This window comes from Pelodiscus sinensis, chromosome 14, assembly GCF_049634645.1.
Source record: "Pelodiscus sinensis isolate JC-2024 chromosome 14, ASM4963464v1, whole genome shotgun sequence".
Classification (NCBI taxonomy): domain Eukaryota; kingdom Metazoa; phylum Chordata; order Testudines; family Trionychidae; genus Pelodiscus; species Pelodiscus sinensis.
The window spans coordinates 15,152,816-15,177,677 of record NC_134724.1 but is presented as its reverse complement, the minus strand read 5'-3'; the positions used below and the strand labels follow the sequence as shown (position 1 = coordinate 15,177,677).

Here is a 24,862-nt window from a genome sequence, read left to right as displayed (position 1 = left end):
TTGAATTTAAGATTAAAATCACTGAAGCACGGAGGCACCAATCGAGGTTTGAGGTCAGGCCAGAAGGGCAGTGAGATTTTACAGGCAGATTTTTTTAATGAGGGCTTTTACAGCACTTGCTGTAACTTGCTCTTGGGCCCAGTTAATTGGGGAAGGAAGGGGTTTTTTAGTTATGGATCATATATAGTTCTTAATTAAATGGCTTTGTTTTATGGGTCTTTGTATGATGCGGTGACTTATGGAAGGCCCAAGCAGCTCTTGCCGTGATCTGCATAGATCAAAAATCAGGTTCCAAATAGCAGCTCCTATTGGTGGCAGTGTGGGTGGCCCATTGTCCCATTGGAATGTGCTGTTTCTTAGCCATATAGCTTGTGTAGGGACCTTTGCTTTGGGGTTGGTCATGTATCTAGGACAAAGCTAGAAAAACGTTAGGGAATTGTGTTGTTTACCGGCTGAGATTTCCAGAGCCATCTAAAGACTTTGGATGTCCACTCGCCATTGCAATGAATGAGAAATGCACGTCCCTATCCTATAGGTGGCTTTGAAAACCCTTTGTGTTCACTAGGAGGAGATTTAAGGAGGATCAGATTGGAAGGTAGGTACTTTGTCTTTCTCTGATCTTTTCAGCGATAGGAAAGAACTTGACTCCTCACTGAGGGCTGTTCTGTTGCCGTAAAGAATGTCATGGCTTGAGCGAGCACTGATCATCATCATTTACAACCTGCCTGGCCTGCCTTCTAGATGCCTGGTAGAGGTTACTGCCGTAGCATGATGGAGCTTTTGCTTCTGTGCCTGTCTGCTTTGGAGAATTCATTACATTATGGATGTGCGTGGGGTGACCATTATCTTCACTTCTCTAATCTCTGGCTATTTATAAGGTATTCTATAATGACTATGCCTGCATCTTCTCAGAAAATATAGTACCTTGCCTTGTTAAGTAATTGACCGTTAGGATATGATTATGTGAACAGGGGCTTTCCTAGGTACTTATTTTTACTTTATTTTTCATAACAGATGGCCTATATAACCCTGTAAATATACTAGGTGCCTTATAGACAGAATAAGAGGTGTCCTTTCTCTCTTCCCCGCTCCAACACACCATCACAAGTTGGGCCCAATTGTATGGCCTTCTGCCTCCCTTCTCTCTTATCTTCTGCTGCCTTTGTCCTGCCCTATGTTCCTTCCAGTTCTACCACAGGAGATCATGCTGGAGAGAAGATGGGGGGTCGGGGGAATACCCAAGATGGTGGGTTTCAGGAGGCTTAGAAGAATGGGTAAAATGTGCTTGGCAGATGAAAAGAGGGAGGGTTTTTGAGCAGCAGAATCAGGATAGAGCCAAATCCAGAAGGGACAGAAGAAGAAAAATGGGCATAATGCTGGGAAAGAACTGGAAGGAATATAGGGCAGGACAGAGGCAGCAGGGGTGTGTCTAGACTACATGCCTCCTTCGACGGAGGCATGTAGATTAGCCAGATCGGAAGAGGGAAATGAAGCCGCGATTAAAATAATCGCGGCTTCATTTAAATTTAAATGGCTGCCCCGATCTGCCGATCAGCTGTTTGTCGGCAGATCGGGGCAGTCTGGACGCGATGCGCCGACAAAGAAGCCTTTCTTCATCGGCACAGGTAAACCTGGTTTCACGAGGCTTACCTGTGCCGATGAAGAAAGGCTTCTTTGTCGGCGCGTCGCGTCCAGACTGCCCCGATCTGCCGACAAACAGCTGATCGGCAGATCGGGGCAGCCATTTAAATTTAAATGAAGCCGCGATTATTTTAATCGCGGCTTCATTTCCCTCTTCCGATCTGGCTAATCTACATGCCTCCGTCGAAGGAGGCATGTAGTCTAGACACACCCCAGGAGATAAGACAGAAGGGAGGCAGATGGCCATACAATTGGGCCCAACTTGTGATGGTGTGTTGGCATGGGGAAGAGAGAAAGAGACAGAAAAGGGAACTGCATCTTTCTCCGTAGTGGCTCTAATGGCTGGTGTAGGGGCCTCACTCTCCACCAGTCTCTCTTGGACGAACACAGGTAGTTTCCATTGTGACAACCAAGTTAGAGAGTTAAAGGTGGAGCTCATTTGGTTGCTGAAGTTATGAATGGGCCCCCAGAGACTGTAGTTGCTGTATTGCAGCAGATATGAACGACGATGACTGCTAACCTGAGGTTAGGTGTATATCAAATCCAACCTCTGCCCTAACCCTTCCTTTGGTCTGTGAGATTTCAGAATAATAAAATCCCAGGAAACACAGAAGATACACACAAAATCCATCAAAATTTAACTAGAGGCCATGTTCTACAGTAAGTAATATCCACAATGAAGACCTGGTTATCCACAGATACCTGCTGCACCATCATTGGAGTTAATTGGGGACTCAGACTCACTTCAGTCCTGTTCCAGGACCTCATGTGGGTACATCAGGAATAAACAGGGGTTGCCCTGGTCCAATAGCCTGCATTGATGGAACAAAATTCTGTTCATTCAGGCATCCACCTGCTGTTCATCCATCTGTCTCGTACAGGTGCATAGATTTGCAAAGGCACTTTAATATTAAAGTCCATTTTTATTCCGTTTTCTCAGTCCTTCCTCAGAAAATCTCTCACTGAAGCCAACAGGCATGTGCCCAAATAAAGATCTCAGAATTTGGTCTTTCATCAGTGTCCTACATTAAGTTCAGGGTCTGTACATGGTTAGCAGTTACAATATGTATGGTATATCCCAAGAGCGCAAAAGTTACATTATTGATACATGGCTTATTTCTGTGAAATACTGATGACTGCATAGATCACGAGTGGCAGAGAAAATTAAACCTATAGGTGTGATATAAAAGGGTCTGTCCATTATGTTGGCATGGCGTCTCTGATACCGTGTCAGTGGTAATTTTTGACAAGGGAACAGTACAATTAACTCTGTGCTGGAAAGACCTGGATCTCAACCTGTAGTGACCGATGCTCCTCAATAGAGAAGATAGGAGGCAGTGGAAGTGACAGAAAATACAAGAGATGCTACCATTGGTTGGTGCAGGATGATGTAGGGGGTGGGCAGAGATCTCAGAGTGGAGATTTACGAGAAATGTGAAATAACAACGATAAATAATTAAATGATAATGGAATGAAGGAAAGACCTGGTGGGAACTCAACATGAATATGTAAACTCTGTACATAACTAATTGGATAATATCTGGTTCCTGACTTTATTGGGGAAGGGGGGAAAGAAATAGCTGGATGCTAGCCAATAGCTAAGTATCTTTGTCTCCAACTCTGGCCCTAGCAGAGGTCAGAAGTGCCTCTAAAAGGTGAAGGCGATTGTCTTTGGAGCACCAGGGGTGGATTTCCTAGCACTGGATTCCCAAGGGCCTAAAAAGGGGAAGCGTTGCATGCTCATTCTCTGCAAGAGGTGTAACTATGCTCAGGTGGACTCTGCAATATGTTCTGGTTGTAATAGTCGGGTGTCTCTATCCCTAGCAGTAGTTGTTCAGAGTTTGAGGATGGTGATGGATGTACAGTGTGGGCGGGTGCAGAAGGTTTTGGGGGCGGGTAACTTCTGCAGGTGTACCAGTGGTTGCTGGAGCTAGGTGAATTTCACTGAGCGGAGATAAAACACGGCCTGTTGGTGGTATTATTTCAATACAAGCCGGGTAGTGCATCTTGTACACTGTATATCTAATGATCATGACAATATTCTGGGGAGTCCCCAGCTGATCCCAGTTCCCCTGAAATGCCGTTTGGAGCCTGGGGTCAGCTGAGGAGTCCCCAGGTGACTCTGGGCTCCAAGGCACTGCCCCTTTGAATGCCGCTTCCATGTTTCAAAGGGGCAGCACCACACAGCTGATCCCGGGCTTAGCTGTGGGGCGCTGACCCTTTGAAATGCTGAGGTGGGCGTTTAAAAGGGGCAGCCGCTGCACAGTGGATTCCTAGCTCAGCTGTGCAGCAGTTACCCATTTGAAACACTGCCTTGGTGGGAAGTCCTGCTGACTCCAGGCTGTATGCGGAAGTGCGAGCTTTGAAATGCACAAGAGTCCCCAGCGAGGGCTCTTGTGCATTTCAAAGCCACAGCGCCCTTATGAAGTCTGGGGTCAGTGAGGGACTCAAGAGTCCCCCGCTGACCCCGGGCTCCATGCTGTGCTGCAGGCCACACGGAGCCCGGGGTCAGCTGCGGAATCTCTAAGGGTATGTCTACACTACCACCCTATTTCGAACTAGGGTGGTAATGTAGGCAACCGGAGTTGCAAATGAAGCCTGGGATTTGAATTTCCCGGGCTTCATTTGCATAAAGCCGGGCGCCGCCATTTTTAAATGTCCGCTAGTGCGGACTCCGTGCTGCGCGGCTACATGCGGCACGGACTAGGTAGTTCGGACTAGGCTTTCTATTCTGAACTACTGTTACTCCTCGTTTCATTAGGCTTCTTAGTCCAAACTACCGTTACTCCTCCTTTCACTAGGCTTCCTAGTCCGAACTACCGTTACTCCTCATTTCACGAGGAGTAACGGTAGTTCGGACTAGGAAGCCTAGTCCAAACTACCTAGTCCGTGCCGCGTGTAGCCGCGCAGCACGGAGTCCACACTAGCGGACATTTAAAAATGGCGGCGCCCGGCTTTATGCAGATGAAGCCCGGGAAATTCAAATCCTGGGCTTCATTTGCATAAAGCCGGGCGCCGCCATTTTTAAATGTCCGCTAGTGCGGACTCCGTGCTGCGCAGCTACACAGTTCGAACTAGGGTGGTAGTGTAGACATACCCTTAGAGATTCCGCAGCTGACCCTGGGCTCCATGTGGCCTGCAGCACAGCATGGAGCCCGGGGTCAGCGGGGGACTCTTGAGTCCCTCACTGACCCCAGACTTCATAAGGGCGCTGTGGCTTTGAAATGCACAAGAGCCCTTGCTGGGGACTCTTGTGCATTTCAAAGCTCGCACTTCCGCATACAGCCTAGAGTCAGCAGGACTTCCCACTGGCCCCAGGCTGCACATGGAGTTCCACATTCCTCCTTTGAAATGTACAAGAGCCCTGGTGAGGTGTTCTTGTACATTTCAAAGGAGGAATGCAGAAGTGCCTATCAACTAGTCAAGTAGTCAATGGAAATTCCATCAACTACTTGACTAGTCAATTACAGGCAGTCCCCGACTTACGCGGATCCGACTTATGTCGGATCCACACTTACGAACGGGGCTTTTCTAGCCCTGCCACCGCGTCCTCTGGGGCGAGAAAAGCTGCTCTGGGTCTCCCTGGTGTGCTGGGGGGGGACTCCCCAGCACAACAGGGAGACCCGAGCAAAGCCGCACAGGCGGCGGGACCCCGCTGCCTGTGCGGCTTTGCTCCTTTGCCCCGGAACAAAGCCGCACAGGCAGCGGGAACTCCCCCAGCACAGCAGGGAGACAGGAGCAAAGCCGCAGAGGCGGCGGGACCTCTGCGCCTCCGCGGCTTTGCTCGGATCTCCCTGGTCTGCTGGGGGGGGGGGGGGGAGGGAGCGCAGCTAGTGCGCCCCCCCCCCCCCAGCAGACCAGGCTTTTGTTGCGGGACGCCTGGGGTAGAGCAGCTGGGGTGCTGCCGGGTTGGTCCTGCGGGGACCTACCCAGCAGTGCCCCAGCTGTTCTGTCCCAGGAGTCCAGATTCAGCCGCTGTTGAAACTGATCAGCGGCTGATTCCGGGAAGCCGGGGGCAGAGCAACTCTGCCTAGGGCTTCCTGTAGTCAGCCACTGATCAGTTTCAGCAGCGGCTGAATCTGGAGCCAGTTCCAACTTACATACAAATTCAACTTAAGAATAAACCTATAGTCCCTATCTTGTACGTAACCCGGGGACTGCCTGTAACCGCAATTTAGCATCCTTACTGCATTAATACTTGGAGGGCTTTGGCAATCTAGCTATCCCAGTATTAAGGATGTTAATGCAGTTATCAATCTAATCGTATTGTTGATACAAATTGTCAGTACAATAGGATTAGTCAATAGGACCACTCTGCATAGAAGTCCTGGCTCATGCCACCTTCAGGAGCCACCCCCATTGCGGCTCTGCATTTCAAATGTAGTAAGAGCCACCGGGCTCTAACTCTATTTAAAATGCAGAGGTGCAGCGATCAGCATGAGCCATGACTGCTCGGTCCCGGCTCATGCTCAGTCCAGCAACCCCTGTTCACAGCAGACAGCCCTGTCTGCCGGTGGGCAAGGCTGGCTGACGTGAACAGAAGATGCCCATGGCCAGCCCTGGCTGCTGCAAACAGGGGCTGCTTGGTAGCATCAGCCCCTGTCCACAAGGGACAGGGGGCACCTCCCTGCTGGGACTTCTGCAGACAGGGGCAGCTTTGCAGCAGCAGCCTCCTCATCTCTCCCCTGCTGCCTCTGATAGAGGCAGCAGGGGAAGGAGGCATCACCCCAGAGATGGTTCTGCTTCCCCCCTCCCCTCCTTGCTGCCTCTCTCTGATAGAGGCAGCAAGGGTGGGAGAGCAACTAGTTAAGTCAAGTGACTACTTGACTATTTGATAAGCTTATGCTTATTGGATAGTCGACCAGTCGCTTACATCCCTACCCAGTATAGACATAATTGCCAACCTTTTAAGTGTGGACCCAGTGTAAACCTAATAACCTTTAGCAACCCTTCCTGTTCACTTATTCTGATGTGTGCCCTATCACCACACCATGTAACTGCCTTGGGACATGAAGACCTTTAACTGGCACATAGGAATTCCTGATATCCCCTTCTTAAACACCAGGCTCATTAATGGTGCTAGCCAAAGAATTGCTCTCTGTTTAGACTGAAGCCTTGTCCAGCCTACTGATGTCTTGCCGGTATAGCTATACCATCAGAGCCCTCTAGTGGGAATGTAGCTTATGCCTACGACAGAAGGAGTATTTCTATCAACATAGTCACACTGCCTCCCAGAATGGGGTTAGCTGTGATTCTGTTGGCATAGCTGTGTCTGCTCTGAGGGTCTTTTCTGGCATAGCGGTCAGCTGGTGGCTGGGATTTTATTCTCCCCCATCCCTCCAAATGAGACAGGAATGCTGACAGAACTCTGTTGGGTGGACCTGGTCTGACTGAAATGCCAATTTAAAAGAAAGAGGAGGATGTGGGCTGAGCATAAAGAAGGAGAGTTGGCACTGGTGGCAGCCCGCTTAGAGTGAAATCCACAAGGGTCTTTGGAAGGTTTCAACAAGGCTTGAAGTAGGAGCCATGGGATGGAATGAAGAGAAGGACTCTGCAGAGCAACTCTCAGGAAACCCTGTCTACCAGTGAGGTAAGACAGCACGATACTAGTGTCCAACAGGGGAGTGGTGGAAGCCTCGTTGCTTGAGATATTTAAACTGGACAGGCCTACATTGAGGAGGTATTTGGATGGGCTTGACGTGACTTACTTTTCATGCCTCTGGTTCTTTTCTGCCTCTTCTTCATTCTGCCTTCTTGGCATTCCGTTCGAAGCCCAACTTCAACCTGAGGGACAGGAGCACCAATCTGAAGACCTCAGCACTGACCTGGTTAGGTAGATGCTATCCATTGAGTCACCAGGTGTGCTCACCTCTGCAGCAGCCTCTTACGTTCCGTGAAGCTGCCTGGTCTAGGTGTTTTGTACAGTCAGCTTCATGCACAGCCAATACGTTGACCACTGCAGTATCACGAGTCTGTTGTTGGATCCGTTGATCTCTACCTGCCCTGGAGTAATCTTGGTTACTGTCCCCTCCCTTTTCACCTGCTCTCCACTACTCATGACCTTAGTCAAGAGTGTGCTAACGTTCCATTTTGCCTGGTTTGTAAATGAATTTCACAGTGTCAGTGAGTTGTTACGTATCATTGAAGGTGTGCGAAGCTCTCAAGGTTCAGAGATGTCGCTCTGTTTGGAACAGGTGCTGATCCCACCTTTGAGACATTATCTAGGTTTCCCTGCTCAGGGTAGTAGGTTAGGAATCTCTTGAGGATGAGTTTGTGGGGGATTGGGTCACAGAGACCTACTTGAGACTGTCACCCGGTGTGCTGATCATACCACTGAACCCGCTTGTCTGCCATGTGGAGTGCCCCATCACCCCCTCTTTCTACGCCAGAAGCTCTAATCTCCCCCAGCCAGTGCACAGAGTTGGGGTAACAGCCCCCTAGGCGAGTGGCAGAAACTTATGACAGCTCAGCTCTGGGAGAGTTCTGTTACAGGGAGTTGTCAGCACCCAGGAGCGCAGCCCTAAATAAATCTGTTTTAGACAGAGAAAGCTCATAATTTCGCTCTTTTTGTCAATGAAGGAGAGAGATGAACAGCTGTTGCTCCCCTCACCCCACAGTAACAATTATTTACACTGAATTTGATAATAAAAAGTGTCTTTATTAAGTATAAAAAGTAAGATTTAAATGGTTGCAAGTGGTGACAGATAGATCAAATTAAGCTACAAGTTAAATACACAAAACACACCATCTAATCCTAATACACCAAGAAAAATTGTTACAAAACATAATTCCTCACCCTAGTCCTGATTTCGGGTAAGAATCTTCAAATCAGAGCTGATCTTTTTCTCTGACCCAGGACCAGCAATACTCCTCCACCCTCTGGTTACAGTTCTCTTTTTTTCCACGTGTTCTCTTGTATCCTCTTAAGTGGAGGAGGCAGTTTCAAAAGCCAGCTGAAGACAATCACTCTTTGCTTCCCATTCCTTAAATAGAATTTCCCCAGGGTAAGACTCCTTTGTTCAATCCTCCCCCTTCCCCCAGTGTTCCCTGTAAGATGAGCACTTGGGTAGCCACTTTGGAAAGATGCAAGTGCTGCCCAGCTAATTAGCAGAGCGCCTACAGCCAGCAGCATATGTTTCTAGGTGGTGCCCATCTGCACTTGCCTTGGTGCAATAACAATATTTGTTTCACACATGGATGGAAAACATCAGAGGGAACATTGCCTCCCCCTAAAATCCTGCTGCTTTGAGGGACCAGATCCTCTGCCCCTGCCATAGGGGGGCAAGAGAGACCTTTGTTGGTCTGTTATCCTAATATATGGCTCTTGTACCGTGTTTGATGTTTTCTGTGTCCTTCACCCCTAAATGGAAGGATGTTACCCCCTCCTAGCTGTAGAGACAGATGCCATTTTGTGTTCTCTTCCCAATGCACTTCACGACACAGGAAATGCATACCATAAAAAAGACTTTGCTTTTGTTCTTTCTTTAGCGGGATGTGGGTGGTGGTATTCTCTTCATCTAAAACAAGTCATTGAGACTTAAATTGCTTTGTTTTCATTGTGTTAGGAGAAACACAATAGCGGTAGTCTTAACCCAAACATTTTACAGAGGAGCTGCATTGCACTGTGTTTTCTGTAAAATCACAGGAGTTGAGAGTAATCTGGGCTCTGAAAGAAGGAGAGAACCTGCCAAAAGGAACTCACAATAAAGGCAGAGACTTCTTTCTTGTGAGTAAAACACCTGTCATAGCTGCCAGGAATCTGCTAATTACACAATAACTTTATTATGTCCCACTCCGAAGAACAAACAATACTTGAAGTCTGAGAAATTAGCAGGCTTTAGAATAGATTAATGCAGTCAAAATGTCTGAATGAAGCACATATTCTTTGGATCCTCTCAGAAGCTCCAAGAGAGTAAAATGACTTCCAGACTCTCTTCTTTGTTGCTAGCACTACAGAATAAAGTAATTGTGCAATTAGCAATAGATTAGTGGCAGGAGAAAGAAGGTGCAGGTAAAAGGTGGAGTTCTCTGAATGGGAGTGCAGCATGAATGCAGCAGCTCTCCTCATCATAGCTTAACCTTCTGTTAGCCCCTGGTAGCTTCTGGAAAACAGAAGAGAAGCATCACCAGATGGCTGGGATTTTTCTTTTGTGTCTGACTAAATCACAGCGTATTTGATTAGGGCACTTCAAGAGTGCGTCCTTGCAAAAGCTTGCATTGAATTCCTCATGTTCCCCAGCTCCTAACAGTTACCCATTCATGCAAGACAGATGGCTGGGGCTTGCAATTTTAGGTTTGATCAGGGGCATTATTGGTGATCATGGGGCTTGTGAAAAGAACAATTCATAAAGATTCTTCTTGGCCTCTGAAGTTCCATGAGGTTTCCTGGCCTGGAGAACTTTCCATCATGAAAGCTGATGGGCAGTTTTACAATGGGGACTGTATAAATCAGGGTCTGATTGAAGTAAGTAGCTGGACTTGGCTATTAGGTCACTGGTCCATTTTTTCCCAGGCTTTCTTTTGAATATGAAAAGTGGGAAGGGGGCTGTGCTCTTGGGTGCAGGCATGTGCATGCTTGGATGTTCAGAGATGTAAGGGGGTTGGTATGTTACCATTGTTTGGGATGTTAGCACATCTGAAGGAAGGTTGAGTGTGCATGTTTGGCTGTGTTAGGATGACTATGTTTGCCGGGGCTGTTGTGTGTGTGTGTGTGTGTGTGTGGTTGGAAGGGTCTATATGTGGTATGTGGGTGGGTGTTGTGAAAGGACTGGGAGGTATGTGCAGATGGTGAAGTATTTTGGGGTGTCAGAAGGAGGGGGGCAGGTGTTTAGGGGTGTTAAGGTAACTGTGGATGTGGCTGCATTGAGAGATGGGAGGGAGCTATCTGGATGTAAGGGTGCACCTGCTGCAATGGCTCAGGCATCACTCAGTTCCCACCAGGTGAGAAGTGTCAGCCCGTGGCTTAGAAGCACAATGTGGGGAGAGATGCTGCTCTTTTCTGTTAGTCCTGCTGCCCAGCAGTGTGAGGGTGTGTCTACATTGCGTTCCTCTTTCGAGAGAGGAATGCAAATGAAGACGAACTAAATTGCAAATGAAGCACGGATTTGAATTTCTTGTGCTTCATTTGCATAATCACGTCCGGCCGCTTTTTCAAAATACTCTATTTTGAAAAAAGAAACGCTGTCTAAACTCTTCTTTTGAAATTACCCTTTCTCCTTATAAAATGAGGTTTAAGGGTAATTTTAAAAGAAGAGTTTTCTTTCGAAATAACCGCATCTAGACAGTGTTTCTTTTTTCGAAATAGGATGTTTTGAAAAAGGGGCCGGATGCAATTATGCAAATGAAGGGCGGAAAATTCAAATCTGTTCTTCATTTGCAATTTAGTTTGTCTGCATTTGCATTCCTCTCTTGAAAGAGGAGTGCAGTGTAGACACACCCTGACTGAGTGGTAAGATGGATAAAGCATCCCTGGAAGTGAGCCGCAGGTGGGGAACTGGGAGTTAAACAATGCTTGAGATGGCAACAGTCATACTTAGAGAAGAGGAGGAGGAACTCTACTGAGTCTAATACAGCTCAGCCCCAAGCTTGTACCTGCGGCTGCCTGGCTCTGCACCATGCTTGGGGTTCGCTGCTGGTGCTGGGCATGGGTACTTGTGGCAGCTCACATTAAGGAGGAGCGGGGAGGAACCAACACTGTGATGTGTCAGCAAGTGGGAAAACCTCCTCTAGCTTCTTCTCAGGCAAGAGCAGCCCGACGAGCTGCTGGCAGGTGGAGAAGGTTGAGCGGATTCCCCTGGATTGCAGTCAGAGAGCACTGGCTGTTTACCTTGGCTACTTCTGCCTCTGTCTGTTAAAGCTCTGGCGCTGGGGGTGAGGCGGAAGCTCAGCTGGAGGGGAGGGGGATGGCTTATTGCACAGAAAGGCGGGGGGGGGTGGATTTTCATCACTGAGATTCACTCGGGATTGACCCCGGAGGGTTCCAGAGCACAGCAGCAGGATCGAGGGGTCATGTGCATGTAGGCAGGGGAAGAGGGAAAGAGGCATTTACACAGGTAGTGAGAGGGAGGTGTCCTTGGAGCACAGCCTGAGACCCAGGAAACCCTGTTTGTGAACGGTGCTTCCCCAGTCTGCACTCTTGGTTACCTAGTTAATCCGCTTGGGTTCTCCTATAATCGTGCCCCATGCTGTGCTATCTGAATGCTGCAGAGGCTGAACTGTGCTGCAGGGCCTCGAGCTGGGGACCCTCCCTGTTCTATTGCTACCTGTGCTGTAGTTCTAGAGTTTACTCTTCAGGGTTGTCAGTCTGGCTCGCTCACTGGCATGGTGCAGAAGATAGGCTCTCCTCGGCACCCATGCATTGCGTGGGAGATGCCGGGATAATTAACCCTGTTCAGGAGGCGAAATTAGTATTTATCCAGATGCCACGACTAACCACACAGGGACCTGGGCTGCTTGTCTCTTCACGGTGTTGTCTGACATTTCTCTGTGTGATGGCTCTAGGTCCTGTGGCAGTGATCAGTGGGGAGGAGGATTCTGCCAGCCCCCTCCACCATATCAACCATGGCATCACCACACCCTCGTCGCTGGATGCTGGCCCGGACACGGTGGTGATCGGCATGACCCGTATTCCTGTCATCGAGAACCCCCAGTACTTCCGGCAAGGCCACAACTGCCACAAGCCAGATACATGTGAGTGCCTTCTCCAGCTGACCCTTCTGCTTATGCGGGGCATGAATGGAGGCCGGGGTGGGGGGGAAGAGGAAGGGGTGGGATGAGAAGGAAGAGGTAAAGAACAGGAAGAAGAGGATGTGGGGGAGGATAATGGGCTTTGGATGGTCAAGAAATGAAATGACCTCACAGGTAAATCTCAGGACTCAAAAATCACAACAAACATGTAGGTGCTTCAGAAGGAGAATTCCCCCCCCTCCCTCCACTCCACTTTCATCCTCCTATCACCACCCACTGTTCACCTTCCCCATTCAGGACAGAAACAACCGAGAGTGGAGCCTGCAGAGGTTTGCTTTGGACATGGTACCAGAGGCATGAGCAAATGCGACTTGAGAGCACAAGGCATTAGAGAGACCCACTTCCTTTGTGGGATAAGAGTGCATCTCCTCTTCCTTCCCCAATATATCCCTGCCCTCACAGCAGCGAGACTGCCTCCTTGAGCACCCTGCAAACACAGTGCCAAGGGCAAACAGCAGGGTCTACACATAGGGCAGATACACCGAAAACACTTGGAGTAGGAGAACAACCGATTTGGACATCCCATTTCTTATGCTCAGGGAGGCATCTGAAAAGCATGAAGTCTGCATTGTGAGCAAAATCCATTAAATAGCAAATATCTTCCACGCCAGGTGATAAAGTGCCCTTCCCAGCTTAGCGGGAGCCCTCATAAACTCTGAAGCGCTAGTAAAAGATGCACTTTTGCACACCACATACCACGACTGCCTCAGTACATGAAGCCCACACACAGTCAATAGGTCAGATAGCAACTTCTCGCTGTATCCTCAGGCTTTGCCAGTTCCTCGCAGCAACTGCCCTTCACCCCACTTATTGTTCAGCTTCTTGGAATATTTGGCATTTCTTGGTTCCAGCCAGGATTGGATGTAACAAAGTACCACACGGAAAGTTATTGTCACCATCTTTCCGGCCTGACCAGAAGCAGGAAGTACCAGGTATCTTGCTGGAGAGCCTACTGTTGTCAGACTTCCAGTCTGTTATTGCTAACTTGGAAAGCTAGAAAATTGTGAGTCAGCAGCTGAGCTTTGAGGAGCTCATAGAAATCAAACTTCCAAACTGTTAAAAATTGACCCAGTACTGAACATTAGGCAGGAAGCTGGTTCTCCATGGCTGCCTTTTTGCAATCAGGCTGGAACAACACCCCCTTCTCCTCCTGCTGAGATGTCAGGGGCTAGTCCTATCACTGACGCGCACACAAACTGAGAGAGAAACATGAGCTGAACCCGCCAATCTTGGACTCCTGCTTGTTGCACTTCAATCACAAGAGCAATGGAGTGTATCCAGTTATTGTGCCTGGCTTTCCCTTTGATTTGCATTATACTGTATTTCTTTGGTCTGCTTTTACTGGGCGGGATGGAGTGTTTTGGTCAGCAAGAAGGAGCCAACTAGTGTGGTATTTCTGTGTCATATTTATGTTTTTATATTTTTATAGTACCTCATCTCAAAACACTTTACAGACTGATGGCTCTGATTCTCTCCCTTCTCTGTAATCTATGGTATTTCATAGCACGCCAGCCATTTTGGAGCATTGAAGTAGTGGTGGTTGAAAATCAAAGGATTCAATTTACTCTGAGTTTGGCAGGGTCTGGTTACATATTGTGAGGCTGACCAGAAAGTAGATCACAGCAGAATTTGCTCAAAAGGGTTCTGTTTAATTAAGATCTGAAAAGTTCATCACACCAGAGAGGCTAGAATCTGGCTCACAGAACTGGGCCATGCGGGGAGAATTTAACATTGTAAATAAATACACGCACAACAGATTATAGAGAGAGCATTTATCTCTACGTGACTGTCTGGAATCATTTACCGGACTCCATGTTTCCGGTGTTCGTTTATTATATTTAGGGCCCAATCTTGCAGTTCTTACTTAGGCCAAATTCCCTGTTATAGCAGTAGCAATGTTGCCTGAGCCCTAATATTATAGTTCACATTTAAAATAAATAAAACCAACCAGTTTTTTTCCAAACTTCCTGCAGCTTCCATTTGATTTTGATTTTACTCCAGCTATTCCACCCAGTGCTAATTTGGCCTCTTTGGTTTGGTTTGTGGTGAGTGACTGTTCTCATCCACCCACCATTGTACACGCTGAGCCTCTGGCTTGTTCTTCTCAAGGACTTGGACTCAAATATTTCTCCCTCCTCCCCTTACCCCTATGAAGGCGAGGTGAAGTGCTTTAGATAGGCAAGGATATTAATACCTAGCAGAAAATGGGCTGGTGTAGTTCCTGGACAAACCAGGGACAGGTAGCTCCTGCCCTTCTGATTACTGCCATCCTGCTAAATCAACCAGCTGGATATTAGATTGTGAAGCCCATAACCAGCAAAGGCATTTACCCCCTTCTCTCCTCTCTCCCTCCCCTGTAAGCTATCTAGCCCATGTTCTCAGACAGGTTTTGTTAACGCACCATATAGATTTTGGGAAGTAACTTCTCTCTTTCACTTGGCCTGCCTCCCTGGTCGGCTGTGATGCCAGGTATCTGGGCAGACACCTGTTAGTGAATTACAGTGAGGAGAGAAAACTCTCAGTGCTTAATGCAGTATTAATAGTACATTGGTGTGATATAGATTTCCGTCACCCTCTGCACTAACAAACATCGCTTATCATGTGGGAATGATGGATGTTTATTCCCAGCCACTTAGTTCTGCATAATGGAATTGCAGATGAAATATGGAAAGCAGCTTGCTGCCTGCTATACTTTGCCCCCTCTTGCTGCTTCTGTACAAGCCTGTCCTGCGGGGGGTACTCTTACAGGCCCATTAATTACTGCTGTCTGTGAGGAGACAGAGATGTTTGCTTGGATGTACCATTTTTTTTTCTTGTCAATAAGATGAGGGATGCTGGAGCTCACTCTGACACCGGTAATTTCCTGGGAGCTCGTCAGACCAGGGCCTTTCCCTCACCTACTTGCTGCTGCTCCCAGAATTAGACAGACCGAAGGAAAGAGTCATTCTTCCCTTCCAGTTGTGGGAGCAAGTGTACCATCCTGTTCCTGTATTAGGAAGTATTGACCCTTTGGGACTTCGTGCTCTGCTCCTCCCATACCTTGCCATTCTCTTTGCTCCTTCCCGCCATAACTGCATGTGCACTGCTCAGCACATTGGCTTGGAAGGATGCCTTTAAAAGATACAACTAAAAGCATCCGCTTCAGTAGTTCTCACACCGCTGCAGGGGGGGTTAAGTAGAGTGTCAGATTTATGGGACCAGTTGATCTCCGAGGAGTGGCCTCTTTTTTCTGGGACATTGAACAGGAATCAGGTGAGCACATCTGCTGAACTGAGATCTCAGGGAGACCAATGGGCATGGATGAGTCTATGCCTTCACTGTCATCTGGAAATAGTTGTGCTGCTTTTCTAAAATGCAATTTAAGTTGTTTTGGGCTCGGGCACCATATGGAAAAGAACTCATCAGAATTCAGCATGCAGCAAGTTCAACAGGATCTCATCCCAGGAGTGATGCTGGTGTTGAAGCAAAAGGTGACTCATTCTACCCTCCAACATATCCTGAAAATGGCAGTCAGATCCTGTGGGCAGGAAGCAGCAGTTTGCTCCAAAAATTAACCACATGACGATTGGAAAAAATGGCAAGTGTCAGCCCAAGAGACATTAACACTGATGCGTAGCCCTGATGCTGGTGAGAGGGACCAAATGCCATTGTTTTGACCATGAACATCTGCGCTTGTTAATGGCAATGGAGACTTTTCAGTCTAGCTCCAATTTGCCAGTCATCAACAGTCTAAAAAGGATCCATGTTGCCCCCTGACTGTGATTCCAGGTGGGTGATGGAAGAAGCTGGACATTTCTTAGGTCTAAAAGCTTCCCAGATGTTTCAGATGAAAAGGTTTGGAGGCTGATTTTGCTTTGGATGATTATAATAATAACAATAACTAATATAAGTGATATTAAATCAATTAATAATAAGCACTGGACATGCTGAGCTGATTATTTATTAGAACCTCTTGATTCTGTATCCTCAAGCTCTGTGCAACCATGGTAGCAAAAGTTCAGTTGGCTTCTTGTTTTGTCAGAACAGCAGTAACCCAGGAGCAATTGTTCTTGAAGAAAACTGGATTTTTCTGAGGCTGTTCTAGAGCAGAACTAGGAAGAAAATGCCTCCGAAATGAAAAACACTTTCAGAAAAGTTTGGATCCCTCCTTGGAAACTCCAGCAATTCTCAGATTGTGTCTGTGGTAAAGAGTCAGTCGGAGATGCTCTTTCAAAATCGGTTGCTCCGGCCCCAGTAAAAGCAATGATGCTAGATCTGTACAGAGTCTGCTTTGATTTTTGTTGCTGCTGCTGTTGCTGACTGGGCACGACTGTTGTTTGGTTTGTTTTCCTCTGTTGGGACTGGTGCAGCCTCAGCACCATGATGCATTCACCATGGGGGCGGAGTTGACGTCCTTCTATAGAGTACTAATGAGGGGTTTTTTTAAACTTCATTTATTACTGGCTGCCCTGACATAATTGCATATTCGAAGTTAGTAATTACACATATTCATACTAATTAAGTAATTAGATATAATTATGCTAACTGTAAATATATGGTAATTGGCTAAAAAGAAGTACTTTGGAAAAACTAAGGCAAATCACACAATAGACACCATCAGCAGCCTTTTCGCATATCATTCTGTCTTTATCTTGCATTTGTAATGCAGTTTGAAAGGAAATCTGTGGTCCATTCAAAAATCATATTCTTTAGACAAACAGATTTCCTCCCCTATGTCTCTAATAACACTAGAGAGTGAAAATGGGAGAGGATCTTTAAAAATCCAGTTTTGCTCTCACTGCTTCTGCTTTTTGTTCACCAGCTGTATTTCCTTTAGCTTGGATATAGGAAACTGACCAAGTGCATTCCATTTTCCTTGTAATCATTGTGCTCCCAGGTTCATCAAGGTGCATAATTCAGGTTGCAATGTTTGCTGTGTATTCGTATGAAAACAACGGAGTTTACTGCTAATAGAAGAGGAAACATTTCTGAGGGCAGCTAGGGTTTAGAAAAACTTATTTCTACCAAATGTAAATTTTGCACTGATGACAGAAGCCCTTTAACTTTTAACAACCTGCCTAGAGTAACTGAATTATAGTAGATGTAGCCTCTGAGTAGCCTGAATCTCTGCCTCCCCATCCCCAAATCCTTGGAAGTCCTGCTGATGCTCATGTATACAAGCACGAACACATCTCCCTGCTCCTTTGGAAAAGCTTTATCTTTCCCAGAGACCCTAGCTCCCTTCACTTTTTTTAGAGGCTCCTCAGAGGAGTCTTGGACCATGGTGCTATCTTGCATGATACATCAGCATTTTATGCTGCCATCCCTTGTGTTCCATCTGTATCTGAGATCACAAGGGGACTTAGTGGGGATGTTTGGGCTGACGCCTTCTCAGGATACTGCCAACACCTCATCCACCCAGGGAGTGCCATCCTGTGCCTCGGAGTCTGAAGGAGGCTGGGGTATAGATGAAAGAATTAGTTGATACTTAATCCAGATAAGAGTGAAGTGTTTGTAGAAGTGAGAGAAGCAGCTGGATGAGGAGATAGAGTTTAAACCAGACCTCCTATCTGAGGCTGGTTTCATTTTTTATTACCTCTGCTCACAACTTGAATGTCAGGTTAGAATTCCAATTGCTTTTTGAATGATAAAAGAAGAACAGCGATCAAGGCATATTTGTCCATTTAGATCTGACTAGGAGGCTATGCCCCTTTCTCTTAAGAACATAAGAACGGCCATACTGGGTCAGACCAAAGGTCCATCTAGCCCAGTATCCTGTCTGCCGCCAGTGGCCAATGCCAGATGCCCCAGAGAGAGGGAACACAACATGTAATCCTCATGTGCGCCCTTTCCTCTCACCCATTTCCAGACAAACAGAGGCTAGGGACACCATTCCTGGCTGGTAGCCATTGATTGACTTAGATTCATGGAGGCCATCTAGTTTTTTTTTTTTTTTTTTTTAACCCTGTTAAAGTCCTAGTCTTCACCTCATCCTCTGGCAAGGAGTTCCACGGGTTGACTGTGTGTTGCATGAAGAAAAACTTCCTTTTGTTTTGTTTTAAACCTGCTCCCTATTAATTTCATTTGGTGACCCCTAGTTCTTATATTGTGGGAATAAATAAATAACATTTCCTTATTCACTTTCTCCACACCGGTCATGATTTTATAGACCTCTATCATATCCCCCCTTAGTCTCCTCATTTCTAAGCTGAAAAGTCTGCACCTTTTTCATCTCCCTTCATATGGGACCCATTCCAGACCCCTAATCATTTTTGTTACCCTTTTCTGAACTTTTTCCAATGCCAATATATCTTTTTTGAGATGAGGCAACCACTTCTGTATGCAGTATTCCAGATCTGAGTGCACCATGGTTTTATATAGAGGCAATAAGATATTCTCTGTCTTATTCTCTATCCCTTTTTTAATGATTCCTCACATTCTATTTGCCTTTTTCACTGCCGCTGCACACTAAAAGGATGTTTTCAAAGCACTATCCACAGTGACTCCAAGATCTCTCTCTTGAGGAGTTGTAACTAAATTAGTCCCCATCATTTTTTATGTATAGTTGGGATTATTTTTTCCAATGTGCATTAGTTTACGTTTAATCAACATTAAATTTAATTTGACATTTTGTTGCCCAATCACTTAGTTTGGTGAGATCTTTTTGAAGCTCTTCAGTCTACTTTGGTCCTAACTGTTTTGAGAAGTTCGGTATCATCTGCAAATTTTGCCACCTCTCTGTTTACCCCTTTCTCAAGATCATTTATAAATAGTTTGAATAGGATTGGTCCCAGGACAGACCCTTGGGGGACCCCATTACTTCTCTCCACTCTGAAAATTTACCATTTATTCCTACCCTTTGTTTCCTTTCTTTTAACCAGTTATCAGTCCATGAAAGGACCTTCCCTCTTATCCCATGACAACTTACTTTACTTAAGAGCCTTTAGTGAAGGACCTTGTCAAAGGCTTTCTGGAAATCTAAATACAGTAAACTATATCCACTGGATTCCCCCTTGTCCACATGTTTGTTGAGCCCCTCAAAGAACTCTAGTCAGATTAGTAAGGCATGATTTCCCTTTACAGAAACCATGTAGATTTTCCCCCAACAAATTATGTTCATCTAAGTGTCTGACATTTTTATTCTTTGCTATAGTTTCATCTAATTTGCCCAGTATTGTTGTGAGACTTACCGGTCTGTAATTGCCAGGATTACTTCTAGAGCCCTTTTTAAAGATTGGCGTCATGTTAGCAATCTTCCAGTCATAAGGTACGGAAGCTGATTTAAAGGACAGGTTACAAACCACAGTTAATAGTTCTGCAATTTCTCATTTGAATTCCTCCAGAACTCTTGGTAAATGCCATCTGGTCCCGGTGACTTGTTACTGTTAAGTTTATCAATTTGTTCCAAAACCTCCTCAAATGACACCTCAATCTGGGACAATTCCTCAGATTTTTACCTAAAAAGAATTCCTCAGGTGTGAGAATCTCCCCAGTATCACCAGCCGTGAAGACTGAACCAAAGAATTCATTGAGCTTCTCCGCAATGACTGTATCATCTTTGTGTGCTCCTTTAGCATCTCGATTGTCCAAACTGATTGTTTAGCAGGCTTCCTGCTTGTGATATAGCAAAATATTTTTAAGTATTTCTTTTTGAGTTTTTGGTTTTGTGTTCTTCAAACTCCTTTTTGGCTTTTCTTATTATATTTGTACACTTAATTTGACAAGTATATGCTCCTTTCTATTTTCCTCACTAGGATTTGACTTCCACCTTTTAAAGGATATCTTTTTATCTGTCATTGCTTCTTTTGCTTGAATGTTAAGCCATCTTGGCACTTTTCTGGTTCTCTTACAGTGTTTTTTAATTTGGGGTATACATTTAAATTGGGCCTCTATTATGGTGTCTTTGAAAAGTTTCCATGCAGCTTGCAGAGATTTTACTTTTGTCACTGTATCCTTTAATTTTTGTTTAACTAACCTCATCTTTTTGTGTAGTTCCTCTTTCTGAAATTAAATGCCACAGTGTTGGGCTTCTGAAGTGTTTTTCCCATCACAGGGATGATACATTTTATTACATTGTGGTCACTATTTCCAAGTGGTCCAGTTATATTTACCTCCTGGACCAGATCCTACGCTCCACTTAGGACTAAACCAAGAATAGCCTCTTCCCCTTGTGGGTTCCAGAACCAGCTGTTCTAAGAAACAGTCATTTAAGGTATCAAGAAATTTTATCTCTGCATCTCGCCCAGAGGTGACGTGTACACAGTTAATACGGGGATATTTGAAATCCCCTACTATTATTGAGTTTTTTTATTTTGATAGCCTCTTAATCTCCCTTAGCATTGGCTGTGCCTTTGTTACCTGTAGATCAGACTGCTGCAGGGTGCTCTGTCCCACTTACCCTAACAACCACTTCTTCTGTCTGCTTCCCCATTGCTGCCCAGCCAGCCTTTCCACAGCCAGAAACCTCCTGAGTTTTCCTGGACAAGAGCTGTCACTGATGACTGCTGCCCAGCCCCAGAGGTGGGATGGAGACCAGATATGAAATAAGCTCCATGGAGAAACAGTGGAAACTCTGTCTCTAGAGTGATTTAGAACTGAACTGGACAAAGCATTGGAGATCTTACTGTAGGAATCAATCTTACATTGATGAGTGGGTGGAGGGGTATAGCTAGATCGAATAGGTTTCTTCCATCTCTTCAACAATCACGTCTAGGTGAGCTTGGGAGGTTTTAGGCTTGGCTCCATGCAGTGCATGTTTTCTAGCAGCTGGAAAACCTCTGGGAGCCTGAGCTAGAATCCTGCTCCCGAACCTTGCAAGCCCTCCACGCCAGAGTAGTTTCTTCCGAAAACTGCTTAGAACGCCACTGGCTAATGTCAGTCTCTTGTGAATAGATGTTAACAGTGGCCACCTATATTCAGAGAGGATGCTGCAGCTTCCACAAGGGAGATGTGAGCAGTGAGCCAGCAGAGATAAACACCTGACCTCTCCCCTAGATGCAGAACTGAGTAGTGCAGAGTGGCAGAATGAGGAAAGTGCAGGACCCCCACTCACCCACTTCATGCCATCCCCTCTGCCTCATTCTCATGCTTGACCGCTGAAAGCAAAGTTTCTTTTGGCCCTGGGCCTGCCCATCCAGCTCTCTCTCACTGTGGTCCGCTCTCCACTGGTTTCACTCTCTCTGCTGCATTTGTTCTCCATCCCACTCACCCAGCCGAGGAAGGGAGAGAGAAATGGTCACAAATGCCAGAGTTAAGATGCCAAACCAGTCTCAGGTGAAGAGTGGCAGACTGACCCTTCAGACTCTTTCAAAAGCTATTCTGAGTTGCAGTTTGACCCTCAGGATTAACATCACTGGGAATTTGTCTTCTGCCTTTCCTGCATGAGCCATTAGCCTACTATTGAGCCAAAAGAGTAGCAGACTGCAGGGAATAGCTGGCAGGTGCATTCTGCCCACATATAACTGGACCATTGGCCAGTAGTGTAAGTGTTTCTACATGAGTCCATTCAGGAGGAGCCAGATAATTCAGGAAGAAAATTCCCGTGTCTGTCCAAACCCTGCCAACGTTTCAAGGCATTGTGGTAGCCAATGATATAGTGCCTGCTGGGACAGTCCCACCCTACTCCTAATGTGATACACATGCTGTCCCTGTTTGCTGTCTCTGTTTGCATTCAAGCAGTTCACCACCTGCAGCTGGGAGGATAGGTTCCCAGAGAGTAAAGTCCTACCACTCCTACTTTAATATGTGCTTAATTTAGATGTTTGTAGCAACAGTACAGACCAAAGACAGCAAAGCATCATACCAACCCACATCAGGAACTCAAGCTGTGACAACACAGGTGTGGGGGGTGATGTTGCATCTGGAAGCCACACTTCCTAGTGCAGTGAATCCAATTCCCTTAGAAAACAAACTATTATATTGGCTACTACTCAGTTATGTGCTGCGGACACTGACCTGCCAACAGGCAGACAATGCTCCTGAAGGAATGAGACTCGCATACAGACATCGAACAATGAGCAAAGCTTTCCCCTAAACACACATCCTCTGGCCCCAGAGTCACTCCTGAGGCCCCTTTTATCCTGGCATGTTCTAAGGTGACAGCTAGGGTCAGCTTGCCTGAGGTGATTTTAGAACAGAGCCAAAGAGGTACCAAGGGACAGGTACTTAAGCAAAGCAAGGACGGGCCATCAGCATATTTCCTAGTGGGCTGGAAAGACACTAGCACTCCAGGCTGTTGTGGCTCATCAGAAGCCCTGTCCATCCATCAGAAAAGGGTAGTTTGATCCCTCCCACTTCAGCAGTATAGGAGCAAACTCTTGCACACTAGGAGGATAAAGATTAACCCTGAAAGCTGCTTGGCTGCAGTAAGGATGTACATATACTCCATTGCCACCCCGGACACGTGCACTTACTGCACACTCATTTGCACACCTATACACACTCATTTATATGTAGTCTGCCCTTCAATTTGTTGCAGCCACATACCCATCATCCTTACTTGTACACCTTCCTGCACACACACTCATTTGTATACCCATCCACATAGATCCACATGAATCAATACACATGTGCACACTCACTCATATACTGTAGTGACAGCACAGGACAAAACCATAGCTGAATTAGCTGCAGGCATTCACTCACCAGTGCATGCTGCTCTCACACGTACATTCACGCCCTCTTAGCAGACGCCTCTGCTCACAAATCACTTTGCACCTGTGAATTTTCTATTTTCTGCTGAGCACACTCACCAGTGTTGCCACCCCTCCCAAGGCAGCCCAGCACAGCAGCAGATATGTAGCCTGAGGCAGCTTCACTTTTAAATATTGACCTTACCAGTCAAAAAATGACTGTGGCTGCAATTTTTCCGAGGGGGGAGCACGGTGGAGGGATTTTCATGGGTTGGCAAGAGATCTGATTTTCAATTCGGGCAGGGCATAAACTATGCGGCATCGTGGGAGGCGATGGGGTGAGAAAGAAAGAAAAGGGCAGGTGACAGAATGAGGAGAGAGATTATCCTGCTATAGATTGGTGCCTGTTTAATCATTCACTTACCTACGTATTGTTACTTTGTAATGCCTGTCTAGTCAAATTTGTGTCACCCTCTGCTCCATTCCGTTCTTGGAGCTGAGATAGGTGTCTGTGCCCCTGAAAGGCATAACGGTCTTCATCAGTCAGTGCTGCCTTGGCCCAGACTTTCCTTGTCTCTGCCTGGGGTAATGGTGATACAGCAGCTTGTCCTGAGGATATTGCTAACTCAGGCATCCCTGGTGCCAGAGATAATGCAGAAAGCTTTAGAATTATCTCCTAATGGCTCATTGATTGTGTGAATTATGCTTTAGTTATTTCTAAATATAGATAGTGTATAAGGAGAGAGCTGAGCTCTTTACCTGTCAGCAATTTATTGTGTCTCCCCCCCACCCCCGGCACCTTCCCCCTCCCCGAGTTTGGTTTGGCTTATCAAGTTGAAACAATCTGAAAGACCCTTGACCTGCCTGCTGTACCTACAGGTCCATGATGGCATGTGGATGTTCTGATGTGGCTGTGGAATGTTGTGGTACCTAAGAAAAGTTTATTTTGTAGAAGCTAGTAGCCAGGTCAGGAGTTGCTAGGGAACAAAGTCCTGCTCTCTTGGTATAATCCAATCAATGAGAAGATACACCCTGTAGCATCACATCTTTCAAAAGAGTTTTGGAGAGGTGAAGGCCTTCTGGAGCTGGTCTGACTAGACTTGGTTTGAAGGAGCTGCTCGGTCTGCTGGCAATGTAATTGAATTAAATCTCCTAATAAAAACAGCAGCTATTAATGACGAGTCCAGAGGCCGGTTAGAAAAATATTACTCCCAATATAGTGTGAGTATCTTTAGTAGCACAGCCGATCCCAGTGGAGATATGGCCCGGTACCTTAGAACAGATGTAATGGTGATGATTCATTAGCAGTCACAAGTACTGTCTATTTCCATTTCTGCTTTTGGATAGAGACCCTGGCAGTTGTTTCCCCTCACAACAGCCTGTTTTTAGAAGCCACAGTTCCAGTGGTACAACCCAGGCAGAGACCAAGGTAGAAAGATCCTCCCCCCCACCCCAAACCTTAAAAAGTTCACTCCAAACAGCTTCTCCTGCCAAGTAGGACTCACATTTTGTAGACCTGCACAAGGGTCATTTCTGCCAGGAAAGGATGCGTGATCAGCCTGTGAATGCTCAGCTAGGCACATTGCTAAATGAGGTAGACAGTCTTAAGTGTATCACGTAATAAAACTTGGCTATGGAGGATGCCACAGCTGTCACTGTGCTACGTGCCGCAGGCGGTTGGAACAGACCAGTGCCAAACCCCAGGGTAGAATTTAGCTTCATCTAGTCCAATCTACTACTTCTACCAGTGGCCAGTGTTAGGTGCTGCTGGCAAAGGAGTATCCTGCCACTGAGCCATACACCCAGTCGTATCATAGTGTTCTTACTGAGGGGGAGCACAGCAGGGCTTTCTTCCTGACTCTATC

The 24,862-nt window shown here is 46.4% G+C and overlaps 1 protein-coding gene across 6 annotated transcripts in view; it reads left to right on the top strand.

Annotated features, from left to right (window-relative positions):
- The window catches only part of NTRK3 (neurotrophic receptor tyrosine kinase 3), a 386,176-nt gene that overhangs the window by 227,468 nt on the left and 133,846 nt on the right, over window positions 1-24,862 (top strand). For 5 of the 6 annotated variants that reach the window (XR_012895725.1, XM_075897044.1, XM_075897046.1 and 2 more), the window contains exon 12: window positions 12,142-12,330. Coding sequence is in view for 5 of the 6 variants with exons in the window: in XM_075897044.1 (XP_075753159.1) it covers window positions 12,142-12,330 (189 nt within the window). In the remaining variant the exon portion in view is untranslated. Of the gene's footprint in view, window positions 1-12,141; window positions 12,331-12,624; window positions 20,277-24,862 lie in introns of those variants that run through there. The other variant, XM_075897049.1, reaches the window with a different exon arrangement.